General features: G+C 38.9%; 1 protein-coding gene across 1 annotated transcript; it reads left to right on the forward strand.

The window, feature by feature from the left end:
* On the forward strand, positions 1-20153 carry LOC103046823 (atrial natriuretic peptide receptor 2). The gene is made up of 23 exons (XM_022662156.2): positions 1-90; positions 306-411; positions 2747-2879; positions 2990-3122; positions 3819-3929; positions 4072-4174; positions 8851-8996; positions 9482-9554; positions 9998-10142; positions 10974-11060; positions 11152-11295; positions 11730-11851; positions 12523-12661; positions 14130-14178; positions 14277-14378; positions 15391-15510; positions 16123-16216; positions 16389-16476; positions 16558-16697; positions 17385-17537; positions 17664-17762; positions 17935-18026; positions 19303-20153. Exons 1-23 carry the CDS (start codon positions 55-57, stop codon positions 19474-19476), a joined length of 2589 nt encoding a protein of 862 aa, XP_022517877.2. The 5' UTR covers positions 1-54; the 3' UTR covers positions 19477-20153.
* The last annotated feature ends 1881 nt before the right edge of the window (positions 20154-22034 follow it).

The raw sequence follows: 22034 nt of genomic DNA on the forward strand, positions 1-22034 counted from the left end.
CTGTTCATCAGATTAACAGACAGCTCTAACCCTCATCCCTAACCTGCACCAAATATGACCTCTTCTGTACACTATGGACATGCTTACCTGGTAGGAATAAGATTTGATTTTTCTTTTTGTATCTCTTGTGATAAGGATTATTGTTTATGCAATTTTATTTTTTTTATTTTTTTTTATGTTTTAAAAAGTGAGTTTAGAGACCCAGGATAAGCTTCAGTCTGCAGAGATGAAAAACAAGACTGGATAAAGTAGACAGATTTATTTTTTCTTTATGTATTTATTTCTTTCTCACCCACTTCCCTCAGCTGCTGTTAATTGGAGGGGTGGTTGGATGGCACGACCTGGACAACAGCGAGTACGACTGCTGGCCCCTGGAGAAGCCAGACGAGCTGAATATGATCGACTGTGGAGGTGCAGTTTATTCCTTTACATTTAAACTCATGCAGGATCATCATTAACCCTCCTTTTGTCTTTGGGGTCAATTTGACCTCAATTCAATGTTTAAAGTCTCTAAAAAATTGTTTGACATTAGTGTTGTGATTTTTATTTATTGTCTTTTCTTAATGTGGGGATGACAATATGTCAAAATAAAATGTTTTAAATGTTTCAATTTCAATGTCTGTACACACATTTGTGTGGTAGTAAAAAGATTATTTTTAGTATTATTAGTTAACACTTTCAGACCTAAATTATCTCAACTAATAGGACAAAAAAAAATGTAAGAATGCATTTTTATGTCTGTAAAAATCTACAATAAATGCACATAAATCAAATTAATTGATATATTTCATAGCTTTAATAAATTTAATAGATTTTCCATTGCACTGGAAGCCTGTGTGTAATATTTGATATTTCATATTGACATTTTTTTCTATTAAAACCTATCTAAACGGGGAAAAAAAACATGTTTAAAAAAGTGTTCTAAATCACATTAAATAAGCAGCAGTTACTTTGTTAATGTCATTACGTAAGGTCAATACGACATTCACTTGTATAATCATTCTGTAAATGTTCCTTCACTTTAGGCTCTATCTTCACAACACAATACTAATAATACTTAAAAAAATACTAATATAACATTATAATAATGCCAGAACTGTTGTAATTAAACATGTTTAATTTGAATAAAAATGTAATTCTAATAATATAATAATCATTATAGGTTTAAATAGCTGGGATCATATTGATCCAAAGAATAAAGGGTTTTATTAAATTTGAGTATAATAGGAGGGTTAAAGGGCGAATATTAAAAAAGGTTTAATTATTTTTCCTTGCGGTCTGCTTATCACATCTGTTTTTTTTGGGGGGGTTTTGCGTGTAATGATTATTTTCTACAAATCATTTTCTACACTCCAGAGTTTATGATGCTGTGCCTTTAAAGGCTTGTTTATGTGCAATTCATAAAAATGAATATGTCGCTACTACTTTGTTCATTTTGTTAGTTTTTGTGCTCATACTCTGAAAACTTAAAGATACATATGACATGTAGCAATACCACTTGAAATCAAGGGGGCAGTGTAGCTCAATGAACAATTCAAAGAACCCTGGCAGAAAATGTAGTTTTAACTCATTTTTATTCCATTTACAATCATTTTCATTGCTACATCTTTTTCCCCTTTTTTCACCTCCTTCATTGTTGCCATGTTTGTTGCGGTCAGAGGCTTTTGAAGCTTTCGAGGCTGAAGCCTGATCTGCCCTCTAGTGGACGTACTGCTTAACAGCCAAGGCAATTTAAAAAGAACACATTGAAGTACTGCATGTTTACACTGACAGTCAATTACTTTGTAACAGACATTTATTTTTCTAAGTAGAAGGAATATACATTAGTTAGATTTGAATCTCGGCCATGCTTTTTGCCTCAGCAGCCGGACTCTGAGAAAGCAGACTTGGCCATGCTCTCTCTGGGTGGGTAGATGGCTCTTTCCTCTGCGCTGCGATGCTACTTGGCAAAGCTACACCAGCAGCAGTACGAAAAGAGGCGGTGGTTGACTTCACATGTATCGGAGGAGGCATGTGCTAGTTTTCACCCTCCTGGTGTTGGGGCATCACCAGTGATAGGGGAGAAAGGTTATTATTTTTTTACAAGCTTTCTTGTGTTATGCCTCGTTAAAAAGCAGTTCAGATTGAAACACTTTTTATAACTTTAGTGTGAATGGGGAGAGCTACATGTGAATGTGAATGCAAAATGGACTTTAGAAGTTTGTTCATTTGTCATGCTTCTTTATTCTACTTATGTCTTTGTAAAATCCTACTACAATTCCCAGAATGCAGCTGCTCATGTGTCCTGTTTGTTTAAGCCTTTGCAAAGTATTGCCAACTACGTCTGTTGCATACTGAGCGTTATTTAAACTTTCTGCTATTTGTTTTGGATTATTGTATTTTGTATTTTGTTTTCTCCATTTATTTGTGTTTCTTAGCTCTTTGATAGATCTCTAGATCTGGTTTTAACTATCACTCTCTACACTGTGGTGACCCCATAAGTGTGATGAAGTGATAAAGTTCAGTATGAACCTGGATGTGTTCAATGAACTGATTATTGCTTATTGATTATTGAGTCATTTGTTGCTTAGCGGGAACTCAGGGGTAGCTAAAGTGGCACTTAAATTTACATAAGGAGGATTCATGTAGGATACATTTTCTCTTTAAATTAAATTAATGAAATAATTACAAAAACAATGTGTTTTATGTTTATATTTCTCTTTGTCTAACACAAAATCTGTGCGTGTGTGTGTGTGTGTGTGTGCAGGTTTGGAGATGGCCTGGGTTTTGCGTCCTCCAGAGAAGGTTCTGAGTGGAGAGGATTTTAACGTGATTTATTCCGTTACAGTCAGAGATGAGTTCTATCAGTGGGCCATAGACAAAAACATCTTTATACACAGGTTACTCTCTCACACTCTCTCTCTCTCTATCTCTCTCTCTTTTTCACACACTCTCGGTCTCTCTCTCTTTTGACTGCTCTGTTTTGATTGGTTGTTTGTTTGTCCTACAGAGCCATTACAGACCCGGCAGAGGCTCGAAGATTCTGCGAGGAACACGAGTGTCCGAATAACTGGAAAGATGCGAATGGAGAAAACTGCTGCATTCACCACGCTAACATACACTCCTGCCCTATGGGCTATATGGTAACATACACACTTAGACACATAGGGCCATATCTACACCCTGCACAGGGCATGCTGTAATGCCAAAAGTCTATTTGTATGCCTGTGCACTGTAAAAATAGCAATGGAGCTTACAAATATATATCTACCCCAATGGGCATGGCAGTCTGAAAATGAGGTGTGTTTAGGATAATTTCTGGTGTATTGCTATTTTGCCGTGTATCCCCGCTCGTTACACACACAAGGATGTGCTGCATACTCAACATTTACATCAACAATAAACAGAATACACAATAAATTAACATTATCATATATTATCATAAATAATCTGCTCACGCACCTTCACAACATGAACGAGGAGGTCAGTTTCCTCTGCTGAGAAACACAGAAGAGCTGCGCCATTAAAGCTGTGCAAGGCATACTCTTCCTGTCGTTACGATAGCAAAGACACACAGACATGCCCTAAATCCAGATAGAAAAAGATAGTGTATTACACTGAACACCCGATTAACCAGAAACACCTAAAATGAAGAGGAATTTCTCAACAGATCCAGGAGGAGATTTTTTTATTTATATATGCTAATATTACTAATAATACTACTAAAGTAATACTACTGAAGTAATTCCACTACTTCCACCGACTCTCTCTCTCTTTCTCTCTCTCTCTCTCTCTCTCTCTCTCTCTCTCTCTCTGTGTGTGTGTGTCTTTGTGTGTAGAAAGCTGCAGAGGAGAGAATTTGTGGACCCTGGATTCCAGACGACGGTCGAATTTTCACACACACCATCTCTACATCTGGCAAAATGACACAAACCAACTGGACTGCCAAGGTGCCCAGCACACACACGCACACACACACACACACACACAAAATAACATAACAGAAGAATACATTTACCCTTCCTAAATGGCTGTTTATCAAATCAATCCTTACTAATTAATTCCTGTGTGTGTGTGTGTGTGTGTGTGTAGGTGGTCCTGTTCCATGAGGGTTTGACATCTCTAATCGCACACATCCGGGTGGGGAACATGCAGGTGGCTCTGGAGGCTAAAAGCACCGTCCTGCCTGCTATAAGTACTTTCCCAAACACTAAAACACTCAAACACCCAAACATTTATCTGCAAAACCCTTCATTTACGATATTAATTACGGTATTATTAGGTGGGTTAAAGAGTAAAACATCTTTCAGCTTCATTAAGTACTGTCATTAAAATATCTCACCAGAAAGGAGTTTATTAAAACTTATAATGTAATGTAATGATGATATATGTAAGTAATTTAATTATTTTTGCGCAAAACTATTTTTTATTGGGGAAACTGTGCAATTAAAATAGTCTCCAGTATGCTAATTTGGCTATAAATCCGGTGAATGTCCAAGCCAAGGAAGTAATATGCCTGTAATATGCGATGACTCCCTAGGTCAGGGGTGTCCAAACTACGGCCCGTGTAGTTTCCTTTTTTGGAATGGCCCGCGAGGTATATTTAGAAATAAAATGAAAGCTGGCCAAAGAGTCTAAACGCAACGAGAGTGCTCAGTTGTAGTGCAGAAAACAAGCCAAAGAGTCTAAAATCGTCGAGAGTGCTCAGTTGTAGTGCAGAAAACAAGCCAAAGAGTCTAAGCGCGGCGAGAGTGCGCAGTTGTAGCCAGTGTTGGGCACATTACTTTGAAAAAGTAATTAGTTATAGTTACTAGTTACTTCTCCAAAAAAGTAACTGAGTTAGTAACTGAGTTACTCCACTATAAAGGTAACTAGTTACCAGTAAAAGTAACTATTGTGTTACTTTTGTGTTACTCGCTCCCATACTCGCCGTTAGTAATGCCGTTATTCCCTTCACTGGTTGTAGCGCATAAAACGGGCCAAAGAGTCTAAAAGCGGCAAGAGTGCTCAGTTGTAGCGGATAAAATGGTCCAAAGAGTCTAAAAGTGGCGAGAGTGCTCAGTTGTAGCGGATAAAATGGTCCAAAGAGTCTAAAAGCGGCGAGAGTGCTCAGATGTAGCGGATAAAATGGTCCAAAGAGTCTAAAAGCGGCGAGAGTGCTCAGTTGTAGCGGATAAATTGGTCCAAAGAGTCTAAAAGCGTCAAGAGTGCGCAGTTGTAGCGGATAAAATGGTCCAAGGCGTCTAAAAGTGGCGAGAGTGCTCAGTTGTAGCAGATAAAATGGTCCAAAGAGTCTAAAAGCGGCGAGAGTGCTCAGTTGTAGCGGATAAAATGGTCCAAAGAGTCTAAAAGCAGTGAGAGTGCTCAGATGTAGCGGATAAAATGGTCCAAAGAGTCTAAAAGCGGCGAGAGTGCTCAGTTGTAGCGGATAAAATGGTCCAAAGAGTCTAAACACGCCAAGAGTGCGCAGTTGTAGCGGATAAATTGGTCCAAAGAGTCTAAAAGCGTCAAGAGTGCTCAGATGTAGCTGATAAAATGGTCCAAAGAGTCTAAAAGCGGCGAGAGTGCTCAGATGTAGCGGATAAATTGGTCCAAAGAGTCTAAACGCGTCAAGAGTGCGCAGTTGTAGCGGATAAAATGGTCCAAAGAGTCTAAACGCGTCAAGAGTGCTCAGATGTAGCTGATAAAATGGTCCAAAGCGTCTAAAAGCGGCGAGAGTGCTCAGATGTAGCTGATAAAATGGTCCAAAGCGTCTAAAAGCGGTGAGAGTGCTCAGGTGTAGCGGATAAAATGGTCCAAAGAGTCTAAAAGCGGCAAGAGTGCGCAGTTGTAGCGGATAAAACGGGCCAAAGAGTCTAAAAGCGGCAAGAGTGCTCAGTTGTAGCGGATAAAATGGTCCAAAGAGTCTAAAAGCGGCGAGAGTGCTCAGATGTAGCTGATAAAATGGTCCAAAGCGTCTAAAAGCGGCGAGAGTGCTCAGATGTAGCTGATAAAATGGTCCAAAGCGTCTAAAAGCGGTGAGAGTGCTCAGGTGTAGCGGATAAAATGGTCCAAAGAGTCTAAAAGCGGCGAGAGTGCTCAGTTGTAGCGGATAAAATGGTCCAAAGAGTCTAAAAGTGGCGAGAGTGCTCAGTTGTAGCGGATAAAATGGTCCAAAGAGTCTAAAAGCGGCGAGAGTGCTCAGTTGTAGCGGATAAAATGGTCCAAAGCGTCTAAAAGTGGCGAGAGTGCTCAGTTGTAGCGGATAAAATGGTCCAAAGAGTCTAAAAGCGGCGAGAGTGCTCAGATGTAGCGGATAAAATGGTCCAAAGAGTCTAAAAGTGGCGAGAGTGCTCAGTTGTAGCGGATAAAATGGTCCAAAGAGTCTAAAAGTGGCGAGAGTGCTCAGATGTAGCGGATAAAATGGTCCAAAGAGTCTAAAAGCGGCGAGAGTGCTCAGTTGTAGCGGATAAAATGGTCCAAAGAGTCTAAACACGTCAAGAGTGCGCAGTTGTAGCGGATAAATTGGTCCAAAGAGTCTAAAAGCGTCAAGAGTGCTCAGATGTAGCTGATAAAATGGTCCAAAGAGTCTAAAAGCGGCGAGAGTGCTCAGATGTAGCGGATAAATTGGTCCAAAGAGTCTAAACGCGTCAAGAGTGCGCAGTTGTAGCGGATAAAATGGTCCAAAGAGTCTAAACGCGTCAAGAGTGCTCAGATGTAGCTGATAAAATGGTCCAAAGCGTCTAAAAGCGGCGAGAGTGCTCAGATGTAGCTGATAAAATGGTCCAAAGCGTCTAAAAGCGGTGAGAGTGCTCAGGTGTAGCGGATAAAATGGTCCACAGAGTCTAAAAGCGGCAAGAGTGCGCAGTTGTAGCGGATAAAATGGTCCAAAGAGTCTAAATGCGTCAAGAGTGCTCAGATGTAGCTGATAAAATGGTCCAAAGCATCTAAAAGCGGCGAGAGTGCTCAGATGTAGCTGATAAAATGGTCCAAAGCGTCTAAAAGCGGCGAGAGTGCTCAGATGTAGCTGATAAAATGGTCCAAAGCGTCTAAAAGCGGTGAGAGTGCTCAGGTGTAGCGGATAAAATGGTCCAAAGAGTCTAAAAGCGGCGAGAGTGCTCAGTTGTAGCGGATAAAATGGTCCAAAGAGTCTAAAAGTGGCGAGAGTGCGCAGTTGTAGCGGATAAAATGGTCCAAAGAGTCTAAAAGCGGCGAGAGTGCTCAGTTGTAGCGGATAAAATATTCCAAAGAGTCTAAAAGCGGCGAGAGTGCTCAGTTGTAGCGGATAAAATGGTCCAAAGAGTCTAAAAGCGTCAAGAGTGCGCAGTTGTAGCGGATAAAATGGTCCAAAGAGTCTAAAAGTGGCGAGAGTGCGCAGTTGTAGTGGATAAAATGGTCCAAAGAGTCTAAAAGCGGCGAGAGTGCTCAGTTGTAGCGGATAAAATGGTCCAAAGAGTCTAAAAGCGTCAAGAGTGCGCAGTTGTAGCGGATAAAATGGTCCAAAGAGTCTAAAAGTGGCGAGAGTGCGCAGTTGTAGTGGATAAAATGGTCCAAAGAGTCTAAAAGCGGCGAGAGTGCTCAGTTGTAGCGGATAAAATGGTCCAAAGAGTCTAAACGCGTCAAGAGTGCGCAGTTGTAGCGGATAAAATGGTCCAAAGCATCTAAAAGCGGCGAGAGTGCTCAGATGTAGCTGATAAAATGGTCCAAAGCGTCTAAAAGCAGTGAGAGTGCTCAGGTGTAGCGGATAAAATGGTCCAAAGAGTCTAAAAGCGGCAAGAGTGCTCAGTTGTAGCGGATAAAATGGTCCAAAGACTCTTACTCCATTTTAAAAGTCAAATTTAATGCTTTTTAAGAACTTTTAAGACCCAAAAATGTAGTCATCATTTCTTAATAATTATTTCTTAATTTCATAGTTTCAGAAATCAAAACTCAATGTTTCCCATTTGTTATCTTTTTTCCTTTAAATGTTGTTCTCTTGTGATGCAGATCAGAGCCAACATAGCATATGTAAGTTGCATTACGTTAAACAACACACTGAATTGCACGTAGGAAGCAACAAAGAATAAAGAACACTTAAAGCAGTCTCCATTATAAATTATCAATAAACTCAAAATAAAAAGCCTGTCCTAAGCCAATAATTAGAAAATTATGTACGTAACTGCAAAACAACAAAACTCCTAACAAGAGAAACCAATAACCAGAGGTCAATAGTTTTTTTTTTTTTTAAGAGAAAATGATAAATTAAATTGTTGTGATGATGTTTATAAAACTAATACTGAAAACCATTAAAGTATCTTCACTATAATAATTATCACTGTCCATTTATTATTAACTGATTACATAAAAACGCACAAAAACAAACTAATAAAGTGTGCAGATTTTGGTTTGTACCCCGGGTAGGGTGAAAGACCCCAGTGGTATTTATCATGCACAAAGGGGGTCTCTAACTGAACCGTTCCAGAACCACAGTTGTAAAATGCAACCTAAAATTATTTGTTATTCATTATAGTTTTAGTTAAGACATACTTCCAGTAATCTAGCTTGCTGCAAACGTTAGCCGGCTCGTCGCTAACCTCACTTCTCTCCCTAATAACGTTAGCTTGCTCGTCGCTTACCTCAGTTCTATCCTCGATAATGTTAACTAGCTCTCAGCTGCCCTTAGTTTTCTCCCAGATGAAGACATTTTAAGACTTTTTAAGGACCAGAGGAACCCTTGGTGACGTAGGTGAATAAAGCATATTATGGGGTGTGGGAAGCACTCTTATGCCCACTTGTGGCAGGAGAATGTAATGTAATACCTTATTTTTATCACTACAAAAAGCAAGAGAATCTTACATTTAAACAATGTGAAGCATGTAAATACTAATAAAAAGCGGTGTTTTGTGTTTATAGTGTGTGGGGACGGCGTGTGTGAGGCAGAGGAGAATTGTTTTAAGTGTCCGGCGGACTGCGGTGACTGTCCTCTCAGTCCTTCAGTCCGCGCCGCCATCGGCCTCACCGTGACCACCATCATCATCAGCTTCTTCGTCACTGCTATGGTGAGTAAAATATAATGACAAGCACAGTGTATAAAAATACAGTATATTTATTATTTAGTGTGGTGAGTAGAGTTGATTTTATCACTGTTTAATTAAATGCTCAAAAGATGTAAATAAGTCACAGATGCATATTCTGCACATTCTAATGCAAACTTACTGTTTATTGGCTGAATTAACCATGTTGTAAAAAGAAAACTTTAAAGGTGGCATATGTATGGAATATGTTTTCAATCTGTTATATTTAATGATTAAAATGCGAAGACAAATGTCAGATATTTACAAAATGTACACAGAAAATAGTGTTAGTGTTAAATTAACAAATTGTGTGTCAAAATGTAACACTCACTGTGTTCATTTAATAATACCAGTTTTGATTTAACGCTGGCAAATTTATTATATATCATTTGAACTCACTTATGCACAAGACTAAATGTAAACTAATGGTAATCAGAATGATGTGTCTGCTGATGCTCCTCACTCTGTAGTGGTTCAGGTATCAGAAACAGAAGCTGCTGTGGGATGAGAGCTGGATTATAGACGTCAGCCAGATCAAACAAGGTAAGCGTTTGTATTTTCGTGTGTTTTTATACATTTTTTAAGGCTAAAATGTCATTAGGTTGCTGTAAAAACATAAAAACATGGCATTAAAGGTGACAAATGATGCAAAACTCAACTGCCATTATAAGCACTCTCTGCATGAAAAAAAAAACATCTATCCGTTTTATGTGAATTACAAAGTTTTGTGCTTCTATAGAAATATATTTAACACAAGCTTAAATGGCTTTTTTTTTAATTGACAAAAACTGGCAAGAATAGAACTGGTGAAATCTCCTTATGTAAGAATGATTTTGTGCAAAAAACTTGATGAACCTGTTTTGGGCAGAATAGCCTATTGGTGTATTATAACTTGTTTAAAAATGATATTTAATATGTACCCTTTAAAGTCACATGCTGTTAATATAATACAGTGTACAGCATACACTGTCTATCTATTTCTACAGATTACATTGCAAGGGCAGCTATGGGCAGTATAATCAGTGTTCCAGCAGCCAACAGTGACTCCAACGCCAGCTGTGTGACGGCCCTCAGCTCCTGCACCGGCATGCCCACCTCCCGCAAACAGCTCTACACACACACCGGCATCTAGTGAGCACAAACACACACAAACACACAGATGTCCCAAGTCTCCTAGAAGTTGCGGAAGTCTAGCGCATATCAATAACGGCTCCCTGATGCCTGTAATTCAGAAAAACTCACCTGGAATCTAGAACGAGTGGTTAAAAAGTGAACACGTGCAAGCAGGTGACACATTTTTCCCAATCGCATGTGTGAAAGAGAAGTAGAGGTAGAGAAAGGCGCTCCTCTCGTGTGCATATTCATGAAGCACATTCAAAACAGAGAGGGTTCTTATTGGCCTGTTCTCTACAAAGAGTCTGGGAGTCAACCAATCAGTTTTTATGTGGGCGGGCAGTATTTTTTTTTCCTCCTCCTGGATGGGATGCGTTCAGGAGCATCATGGCTCCCACGAAAACTAATTTCCCTTCTGACTACTCTAAAGTATATCCATGTCTGATAAAAGTAAAAAACAATGAAAGTCTTGCCCGCTGTACAGATTGTAATAGTGATTTTGGCATTGCCATACGGGAACTAAATGATTGCAAAAGGCATGTTGAGCTAAGTTCTGACTTTAATTTCTCCCTGAAAAAAATTTTGCAAATTGGGATGTCTGCACAATTGGCCTTGCTCCCTCCGGGTGGGTAGATGGCACTCTCTGTGAGCATAGGGCATCTGTGAGCTGATGTATCGGAACCGAGTCCTAATGAGTGGGTTGGGTAATTGACTTTGCTAAATTGAGGTGAAAATGGGAAAAATTAGAAATACAATTATAAACAACATCCTTCAGTGCCTGCAGCCCACTTGACCTTAACAAAACACTGAAGAGAGAGATTTAAACCCTCTTGTTTCTCACCTTTTCAGTGACGGACGAACTGTTGCCATCAAGAAGATCAAGACAAAGTCCTTCTCTCTCTCCAAAACCATCCGTCAAGAAGTAAAACAAGTCCGGTATGGAATCAGATCTCACACTTTGGTCTAAATAGCTTGTACTCAGATTGTTCTGACAGATTCATGGTCATTGTGGTGGTCATTTTTACAGAGAGCTGGACCATCCAAACCTGTGTAAGTTCTTTGGCGGCTGTGTGGAGATCCCCAACGTTGCCATTGTGACTGAATACTGTCCTAAAGGCAGCCTGAACGATGTGCTACTGAATGATGAAATCCCACTGAACTGGGGCTTCAGGTATTCATACATAACCATCACAGTTCCAAACTAGTATCAGTATATTTTTGTAATATGAAAATCTCTCACACACACTGTAAAGATGTAAAGATATATCTAAGAGTGTAACAAAAAAATAATAAATGTACAATAAACAAATACATATAAAATAAGCATATATACACAGTATAGTATAATCACCAGTGCTTTGTTTATGTTATCATGTCTACTAGAATCCAGAGAGCCAAATGAACTTATAGAATCATGCTCACCAGTTCGTTTCTAAATATAATCATTTACAGTGGACATGACAATAAAGCAGTAGTCCCTACGAGTTTTTTTAATTAAGGTTATAGTGTTCCTAAGTGACAACAGAGTACTAAAATACATGGCATCAATGTGTTGCTCTCAAAATCAGATTATAAAAGCTGTGTGTTGGTGTTTGTTGTTGGTAGGTTTTCATTTGCTACAGATATAGCTCGAGGAATGTCCTACCTTCACCAGTACAAAATCTGCCACGGACGCCTCAAATCAACCAACTGTGTCATCGATGACCGCTGGGTTTGCAAAATCACAGGTACAGTTTAATTCAGTGTAACACTGTTACTGCATGACTAACAGATTTCGTTTGCTTAGACACCCCCCCCCCCAGCTTCCCCATTAGAAGGGAAATATAGTGACTCCATTGTTCACTTCAATTAAGGCATCCTTACTAGTGCTGATTCATGCCCCTTACAATCTGGTGTATGACATTAGACCAGAAAATAGACGTTTATTGATAGTGTGCCTCATAATTTGGCGCGCCTTATAGTCCAAAAAATATGGTACCCTACTGCTTCTGTCCACATGCATCTCTCACTTTAGATGCTGCCTCTGTATCTCCCAGCTTGTCGATCAATGTCAATGTAGAACTGTCCAAAATGGGCCGGGATTACAAAACATGATATGTATTTACAGCAGTGGACTGAAAGTGAATTACACCTCCCAACTGTTTCCCAACTGAATTACACAAACTGTTCCCCAGGAGCAAAGATACCAATTCTCACATAATGCTAATATGTAAACATTCAATGAACGCAAACAGATTTTGGGTGTATAATCCATTACCTTGCCTTAAATGTCAGCTTGTTTTAGCAAAATTAGATATTTAACAGGCACTAATAAATTATATAAGTAAATGAAAGTAATAAACAACAATTATCTTCTCAGTTTTGCTGTGGTTTAAGTGTGTATGTGTGTGTGTTTCAGATTTTTGTCTTAGGGTGTATCGAAGAGAGGACTGTGCTGAACCCCTCACTACATATCAACTCAGACTGAACGAGGTTTACACTCCACCTGAGGCCCAGAACGGGAATACAGAGCCCACTCTAGCAGGGGATGTCTTCAGGTACACAAAAACACAGTCAAATTAATACAAGTGTGAATATAATTTGGGTAGAAATGTGCAATAATTACTGTAGTTTTAACGCCTATAGCTGGAGTACACCACACAAATTTTAGCCCAAGTTTAACACAGTTTTCCACTTGTGGTGAGTCTGTGCTACTTGTCTCTAGTCTGCAAACTCTGGTACAGTCACAGATGACAGTCAGAGTGAATGTCGTTAAGTGTATGATGGGATGACACTCTATTTTGAGCCTCAAAATCACATCAGACTTCCTTCAGTCTGCTGCCTATGTTAGCACAACAAAAATGACCGCAGACATTAAATATTCCTAGATGCATATTACTAAAGTAACCATTTATCTTGAACAAAAAAAACACAGGCTGTGACAGAAATGGCGCTTTATTTACTAGTTCGGGCACTATTGAGAATGTCGGCCATTTTTCTTTGAGTGTCTGAATCGTAAGGTGAAATCCGAACCTGATTTTGAGGGCACTATAAACTCCCATTGCTGTTTACTACAAAAGCTTAATGTGTCCCAAAATGCATAATGAGTGTCGCTACTAAGCAACAGACAGCCGAACAAACGTAGCGGACAGCGAGCCATCAGGGTTGCCAGATTGTTAGTGATATTCAGATAAAACCAAGTCACTGGGTAAAAAGTGTTTAAAAATCCACAGTTGATGTTCAGCATATCAGCAATATTACAGGGTTTATTCCAACATGATCTTAAATAAAATAATATATATATTTGAAATATTACAAAATTACAAAAAAAAAAACTTTTAAATGCTAAAAACACAGCAACAGTTGTGTAATTTTAGTATTTTTTCAATGTCTACATACACTGCCTGGCTGAAAAAAAAATTAGTCGCCACCAATAAAAAGGTCACCCACTCTAATATTTGGTTGGACCGCCTTTAGCTTTGATTGCAGCACACATTCACTTTGGCATTCTTTTGATAAGCTTCTGCAATGTCACAAGATTTATTTCAATCAGTGTTGCATTATTTTTTATCAAGATCTTGCAGCATTGATGATGGTAGAGTCTGATCGCTGCACAAAGCAGCACTTCTCCATCCAGCACATCCCAAAGATTCTCAATGAGGTTAACTATCTATGAGTGAAAATGATGATCTCATATTCTCTGAATCACTCTTTCACAATTCCAGCCCCATGAATCCTGATATTGTTCATCTTGGAATATGCGTTTCTTCCATCAGGGAAGAAAAAAATCCATTGATGGAATAACCTGGTCTATATTCAGTATATTCAGGTAGTCAGCTGACCTCATTCTTTCAGCACATACTGTTGCTGAACCTAGACCTGCAGACCAACTGCAGCATCCCCACATCATCTACTTAGTTAAATCCAGGTGGCGACTTTTTTTTTTGTTATGGCCAGGCAGTGTAAAAACGCTGCCTTTATAAATACCTGACAATAATGAGGATGAGCTCACTATCTCCTGTACAGTTACTCCATCATTCTGCTAGAGATCGCCACAAGGAATGACCCAGTTCCAGTAAGTGTGTTATTTAAAACTATTCATATCAACAATTAAACTAAATGAATGGCTCTCAGAATGATCCGCATCCTCTTCGTCTGTCTATCTGCTATTAGGTGGAGGATACTTCAGTAGAGTGCGCATGGTGTCCTCCTCTTCCTGAGTTGATTTCTGGGAAAGCAGACAACACCTGTCCCTGCCCTGTAGAATATGCAGAGGTACACACACACACACACACACACACACACAAAACCTAATAACTTGGCTGTGCCACTGTTATAACAACTATAACTACAATCAAGCGTTTGCAATAACGGACAATGAGTTTTTCACATCTCTGCGGAGGAATTCTGGCATAATGTTTAAAAACTCCAGCAACTGGGAGATTCCTGGTTCGAATCCCGTTCATGTAGCTTGCCTTCAACTGCTGGTTGCCTGAGAGAGTACAATTGGCCCTGCTCTCTCTGGGTGGGCAGATGGCGTTCTCTTCCCACATCCCTCCGAAGGGTGATGTCGCTCAGCACAAGGCGTCTGTGAGCTGATGTATCAGAACCGAGTCGCTGCACTTTCCTCTGAGTGCACTGAGATGCTGCTCGGCAATGCTACGTCAGCAGCAGTTTGAGAAGAAGTGGTAGCTGACTTCACATGTATCAGAAGTGGCCCTCCTGATGTTGGGGCATTACTAGTGATTGGGTCTCCTACTGGCCTTAAATAAAAAAAAGGGAATAACAATAAAACTCCAGCATCACTGCTTTGTCAGATTTACTCAAACAGAATAATAAAGTATTCACAGAAACTAAAGAACTACAGTCTGTAATTACAAAACTGCAAAATGTCTTATATGATCATTGGAATTGGAAAAATTAATAATGGGGTTTGAAAAATGGAGGTGGCCATACTGATAAGCTTGGTTGGTGTATACATTAATGCTTTTAACATGGGTTTTCCTTGGTCAGTGGGGTCCTATTGTGGGCCTAGTAATACAGAAGAATTATTGCTGAGTGAGCAATTTTTGTATAAAGGATGCAAAATACTTGAAAAAGAAAAAGTATATTTGGACATTCTGCTGCCTTTATTGTTGGATGTATTGCAATATATTCTGTCTCACATTTCGAATGCGATTCTCACTGCTTTGGAAATGGATATTACTGATGAGTTTCATCAAAGGAAAGATAAAAGGGCTCTGAGGTGTGAAGCTTATTCATGTTCCTGTGTTTGATTATCTCTCAGCTGATTCGAAGATGCCGTTCTCATAACCCCACCCACCGGCCCACCTTTGAGCAAATCAGAAAATTTGTTCATAGAATCAACCCTCATAAAGTCAGTCCTGTGGACATGATGATGAACCTGGTGAGCTGTGAACACACACACACACACACACACACACACTGAAACAGTGAGACTAAAGACCTATCTGGACAGGATACTTTTTTTTTCTTTTATGGGGATTCCTCAGTGATTTTATTCATGTCCGTAACGACCATATATATGTTTTTCTTAGATGTTCTTTGAGAAAGTTACAGGCTGAATTTACTACTGTTTCTCCTCCTAAACTCGTGGTCCTCCAGTAATTTTAGTCACATCCAGTCCAGTCCCGTGAGTTTCGGCACCTCAGGTTTAATAAAACAGCTATTTGTCCAATCCTACGCAACATAATTACACTTTGGACACGCATTTTCAAAGAGATCCATGTAAACACAACAGCGAGTGGACATGGAGGAGCTACTGAACATGATGTCACGTGACCGAGAAAGCCCAAAAAACTCACTGGTCCTCCTGTTTTTTCAGTTGTAGTCCGGATGCATGAGTTTTATCACTGAGTAGAAGTGTAAAATATTTTTCACAGAGAGTCCCCCTGAGAAATTAATCCCGTCCAGATGGGGCTTAATACATAAATAACAAATATTCAACAAACTACAAAAATCAGCTTTTATACATATCATGCTGCATGTGTGTGTGTAGATGGAGAAGTACAGTAAGCACCTGGAGGTCCTGGTGGCTGAGCGGACGCAGGACTTGATGCACGAGAAACAGAAAACAGACCGCCTGCTCTACAGTAAATACTCAAAAGCACACAGCCCACATTCTCCACCAATACCCACCTTACATACCCTTACACATCCTGGAATATGGGTTTTTGACTTGGCGTTTAGTTGTGTAAATGGTTTTGCACCAGTGCACTGACTGTGTGTGTGTGTGTGTGTGTGTGTGTGTGTGTGTGCGCCCAGGTATGCTGCCCAAGCAGGTGGCTGATGACCTCAGACAAGGAAAGCCCTCTCAGGCTCAGAGCTATGTCAGTGCTACTGTCTTCTTCAGGTAAACAACCACACAAACCAATGTACAGATAATCCCCCTGCACTCTGTACAGAAGATTGAGGATATTGTTTTTTTTTTCAGTGATATTGTGGGCTTCACTCAGCTCTCCAGCACCAGCACACCTTACCAGGTGGTGGACTTCCTTAACAAACTCTACACAACCTTTGACGATATCATCGACAACCACGATGTGTACAAAGTGGAGACCATCGGAGATGCCTGTAATGTTTTATCAACTTTTTTTTTATATTAGCTAGCGGTTTGTCCCATGTAGCTTGTTTTATCATGATAAACGCACAGGCTACAGCCTGATAATACCCCCCTCTGAACGACGAAAGATCTAGTGTGGTTAGTGGCTAATGCTAATGCTGCTCAAGCAGTGCTAGCTGGGGTTAGCAGCAGACTACAGGCCGATAATACTCACCTCTGAATGGGGAAATAGCAGTTAGCGGCTAATGCTAATGCTACTCCAGCCTCTGTGCTGGAGAACTAAACTGAAACTCCTGTATAACACTGTACTTCAGTGGAGTGTCTTTACTACTGCTTACAAACTTACTGATAAACTTCATACATAAGATGCACTGAATTAAAAGGTGCACTGCTGATTTTTCGAGAAATAAAAGAGGTTTAAGTGCACTTTATAGTGCAAAAAATATGGATCTTTATTTTGGATATTAAACCTCATTACATTAGAACTTCATTCTGGATATTTATGCTATATAATTTTTGTTCTGGGTATTAATAATATCTAAATTTTATTTTGGCTATAAGGGTTATTGTAGCTTTGTTCATGAAAATAATATATTACATTTTAAAATTCAATAATAGCATGAATTTATTTTTAATAAAATATCTGTGTGTGAATGGGTGTGGTGTGTGTGTGTGTGTGTGTGTGCGTGTGTGTGTAGATATGGTGGTGTCAGGGGTGCCACGGGAGAACGGTATTTTACATGCGGCTGAGATTTCCAACATGGCACTGGATCTGGTGTCAGTCTGCAAAACCTTCCGAATCCCCCACAAACCCCAAACACAGCTGCAGATCCGCGCAGGAATACACTCAGGCAAGGACAAACACACACACACACACACACACACATACAAACAATAACTCGTTTCAGTGTGTGAGGGTAATAGTGATCTGTAGCTCATCTCAGTGTGTGAGGGTAATGTTTAGTGTGGTTTCTCAGGACCTGTTGTGGCTGGAGTTGTGGGGACTAAGATGCCGCGTTACTGTCTGTTTGGAGATACTGTGAACACTGCCTCCCGTATGGAGTCCACCAGCGAAGGTACAACACATTACTTATAAAATACATAATCATTTCTATTTTATAGGGAATCTAATAGCCTCATAGCTTCAGTAACTATTTCACATATCAAATAAAAAGTAAGTGTTTAGTGTTAAATTATTATTTAATGTTAATAGTTTTTTTTTTTTTTTTTGCTGTGTTCAATATGCAGCACTAAAGATCCAGTGCAGCTCCAGCGCCTTTTACCTTCTGGAGGAGATCGGGGGCTACACGCTCACCTGCAGAGGGGTCCTGCAAGTCAAGGTGACACATATAGATTTTTCTACTGAATAGGCCTTCAGTAGCAGAACTGAAGGTCTTGCAAAAATGATAATAGCTGTAGCAGTTTAATTATTTGATTAAGCTCTTATATAGGTCAATATCAATATAATTTTTTTTTGTCATTTAATATAATAACCATACAGTTTTCTTCAACGTGGGGGGTTTTCTTTTCCTTTAATGTAGTTAAATAACACATAAATAAAAAAAAAAGTCACTTAAATGTGTCCAATTATTTCCTGTCCACTCACAACCACCCCTTTAAGAGAGTAACCTTTGACAACACAACCTTTATACGGTTTTATCTTTAAGGAACTGAAGCGTTGTGGTAAAATATCATAAAATAATAAAATAAATAATAATTCAAACATATTTAGAAAATCAAAATGTATCTCCAGAATAAGAATAAAAGGCAAATGTTGCTTTGCACATCCATTCAGACAGAAAAATTAAGGCCTGAAACGGTATACCAGCAACATTATGAACATGCTGGAGCTTTATGAGACTTTTCACTCAAACTAACTGTAAGATTAAGTTCAATTTAGGTTTGGGGAATGACATAAACAATTGCAGATAAAATAGGATATATTAGGAATAATTAAAAATTAGGCAGTGAGCCTTATAATCTTATCATCCGGTGTTCCTTATGTATGAATTCTACCAGTTAGGTTGTAAGGAGCAGTAAAGCTACTCTGCCGAAGTACAGCATTATAAAGTGAAGTTTCTCCAGCACCAAGGCTGGAGCAGTAATAGCATTAGCCACTAACCACAGCACTAGCTCTTTCGAGCTTCAGAGGTGAGTATATCAGACTGTAGCCTGCATGTGTTTCCCATGTTGAAACAAGCTGTGTGGGATAAACCGCTAGCTTACTGTAAATAAACTGAAGCGCTTTACATCCCTAAATAAATTGTTGTTATGATGCAAATCTGTGTAGATTAACATCCAGCGCTCGTTTGACTTTGGAAATAAATGTTTTTTTGTTTTATTTTTAAGAACTACAGTTGTTTACTTAGGTGCCCCCAGTGGCGAGACCTGCTGAATTAGAAGGGAAACATCGTTGTTCCTTACTATTGTCAAAAATGCGGTTTATAATCCGGTGCACCTTATGTATTATGCGCCTTATAGTTCGTAAACTCTTGTGACTCTTGTTAATCATAAATGGGTCAAATATCTGTAGTGATATAACAAAAATAACTGTAAGATTTTTGCATGTTTTCCATTTATTTATTAAATAATAAAGTGCCTCTCCCTCTCTCTCAGGGTAAAGGGGACATGGTGACGTATTGGTTGGAAGGGAGGCAGACAGTGCCGGTCAGTAAGGAGAAGAAAGCAGAGACGGCACCAGACCTCACAGAAAAAGAACATTTCTCCAACATCCCCGGAGTTATCACCTGTAATAACAACAACAACGACCTGCTGTTTGACCCCAACTAGCCCTGATCAAGCTGAATTACTAATAACAGGGTTTTTCACCACAGAGAAAATAGTCTACACACACAGTATTACTGTCTAAACACACTGTAGATTCATACAGTGTTAAAATCATCACTTCAAAATTATTACTGTCTACACACTACAGATTCAAACTGAATTAAAATAATCATCACTCCACAATTATTACTGTCTACACACTACAGATTCAAACTGAATTAAAATAATCATCACTCCACAGTTATTACTGTCTAAACACCATGCAGATTTAAACTGAATAAAAATCCTCACTCCACAATTATTACTGTCTACACACTGCAGATTTAAACTGAATTAAAATAATAATCACTCCACAATTATTACTGTCTACACACTACAGATTCAAACTGAATTAAAATAATCCTCACTCCACAATTATTACTGTCTAAACACCATGCAGATTTAAACTGAATAAAAATCCTCACTCCACAATTATTACTGTCTACACACTGCAGATTTAAACTGAATTAAAATAATAATCACTCCACAATTATTACTGTCTACACACTACAGATTCAAACTGAATTAAAATAATCCTCACTCCACAATTATTACTGTCTAAACACCATGCAGATTTAAACTGAATAAAAATCCTCACTCCACAATTATTACTGTCTACACACTGCAGATTTAAACTGAATTAAAATAATCATCACTCCACAATTATTACTGTCTAAACACCATGCAGATTTAAACTGAATTAAAATCCTCACTCCACAATTATTACTGTCTACACACTGCAGATTTAAACTGAATTAAAATAATAATCACTCCACAATTATTACTGTCTACACACTACAGATTCAAACTGAATTAAAATAATCCTCACTCCACAATTATTACTGTCTACACACTGCATATTCAAACTGAATTAAAATAATCATCACTCCACAATTATTACTGTCTACACACACACTGCAGATTCAACCTGGATTAAAAGGCATCACACATTTAGTATTGTTTTGTACCCACTGCAGATGCATACCAAATTAAAACACTTCACAATTATAACTGTCTGCACACCATGCAGACTCAACTTAAATTCACTTTCAATTCCTTTAAAACTTGTTGTCACGTGATAAAAACTATACACACTTTCACTGATACAAAAAAGTACTACTAAGTATCCACAGTATCAATAAACACACTAGTGTACACTGAATCATTTATTTTATTAGTAGTAGTAGTTTCATTCACAATGAACATTTTGCCAAACAAATGTCGTTCATTAAAAGTAGACTGTGGTGGCAAAGCAACCTAACATTCCTGGCCATTTCTCCATTTGTATTTTCTAACCTGTTGCTATCTGTGTATTTATATATTTATTTATTTATTGTACTGTATCGAACATCTTTAAAAAGTTACTGTTTCCCTGCTTTATTCACTGTTACATCATTGGTGCAATAATGCCAAACTTTAGTGTTAGCAGTATCTGCTTATGTTTAAATTAGATTTTAGTGTTATATTAAAGACATGCTTATCTGCACTGTTAGTTTGTGTCTCTACTTTTTATTCACATCATATTACATCTTTTATATAATATATGTTACATGTAAAACGTCTGGTGACATCAGTGAGCAGGGCTAAGTAAATATTAGCCAATAATATTATGCTCCAAATTTATATCATGAAGAGAAAATGATTAGATACTCTGAAACTAATCCACCTCATTCTGCGTGATGACAAGGAGGAGTCTATTGACTTGGACATTTTCTTTCCAATTTTCCTCAGCCAATTACCCAACCCACTCATCAGTACTCCCTGTCACTAGTAATGCCCCAACACACCAGAAGGGTAAAGACTAGCACACGCCTCTGATTCATGTAAAGTCGGAGGAAAGCACAGCGACTTGGTTCTGATACATCAGCTCACAGACACCTTGTGCTGATCAACATCACCCTTTAGTGATGTGTGGAGAGAGCTCCATCTAGGCCTGTGAGTGCATTGTGCTTCTCCTTAGCCTTGAACCTGGACGTTTTTTTTCACACACGACATGTATCAAAAATAAAAGGTCTTGAATCCAAAACTTTTCTTGGTTGCTTTATCTTTACTATGAACTTATTAAATACAACGCAAAAGATGAATTCCTGCAAGCATGCCACAAACAGAGTCGCCTGAGGTATGCAAAAGCAAAAAACATCTGTTTGTGGCGTGCTTGCAGAAATGGTTTCTTTCGCATCACTCTCCCATACAGCTTGTCCTTGTGCAAAGTGCGCTGTATTGTTGACCGATGCACAGTGACACCATCTGCAGCAAGATGATGCTGCAGCTCTTTGGAGGTGGTCTGTGGATTGTCCTTGACTGTTCTCACCATTCTTCTTCTCTGCCTTTCTGATATTTTTCTTGGCCTGCCACTTCTGGGCTTAACAAGAACTGTCCCTGTGGTCTTCCATTTCCTTACTATGTTCCTCACAGTGGAAACTGACAGGTTAAATCTCTGAGACAACTTTTTGTATCCTTCCCCTGAACAACTATGTTGAACAATCTTTGTTTTTAGATCATTTGAAAGTTGTTTTGATGAG

This window comes from Astyanax mexicanus, chromosome 13 (genome assembly GCF_023375975.1).
Source record: "Astyanax mexicanus isolate ESR-SI-001 chromosome 13, AstMex3_surface, whole genome shotgun sequence".
Taxonomy (NCBI): Eukaryota; Metazoa; Chordata; class Actinopteri; order Characiformes; family Acestrorhamphidae; genus Astyanax; species Astyanax mexicanus.

Coding starts and splice junctions, on each gene's coding strand:
- LOC103046823 (XM_022662156.2), top strand. CDS start 55: ATGACCTCTTCTGTACACTATGGACATGCTTACCTG. Junction 15,511..16,122: donor TGGACATGATGATGAACCTG/GTGAGCTGTGAA, acceptor GTGTGTGTGTAG/ATGGAGAAGTACAGTAAGCA. Junction 16,698..17,384: donor GGAGACCATCGGAGATGCCT/GTAATGTTTTAT, acceptor GTGTGTGTGTAG/ATATGGTGGTGTCAGGGGTG.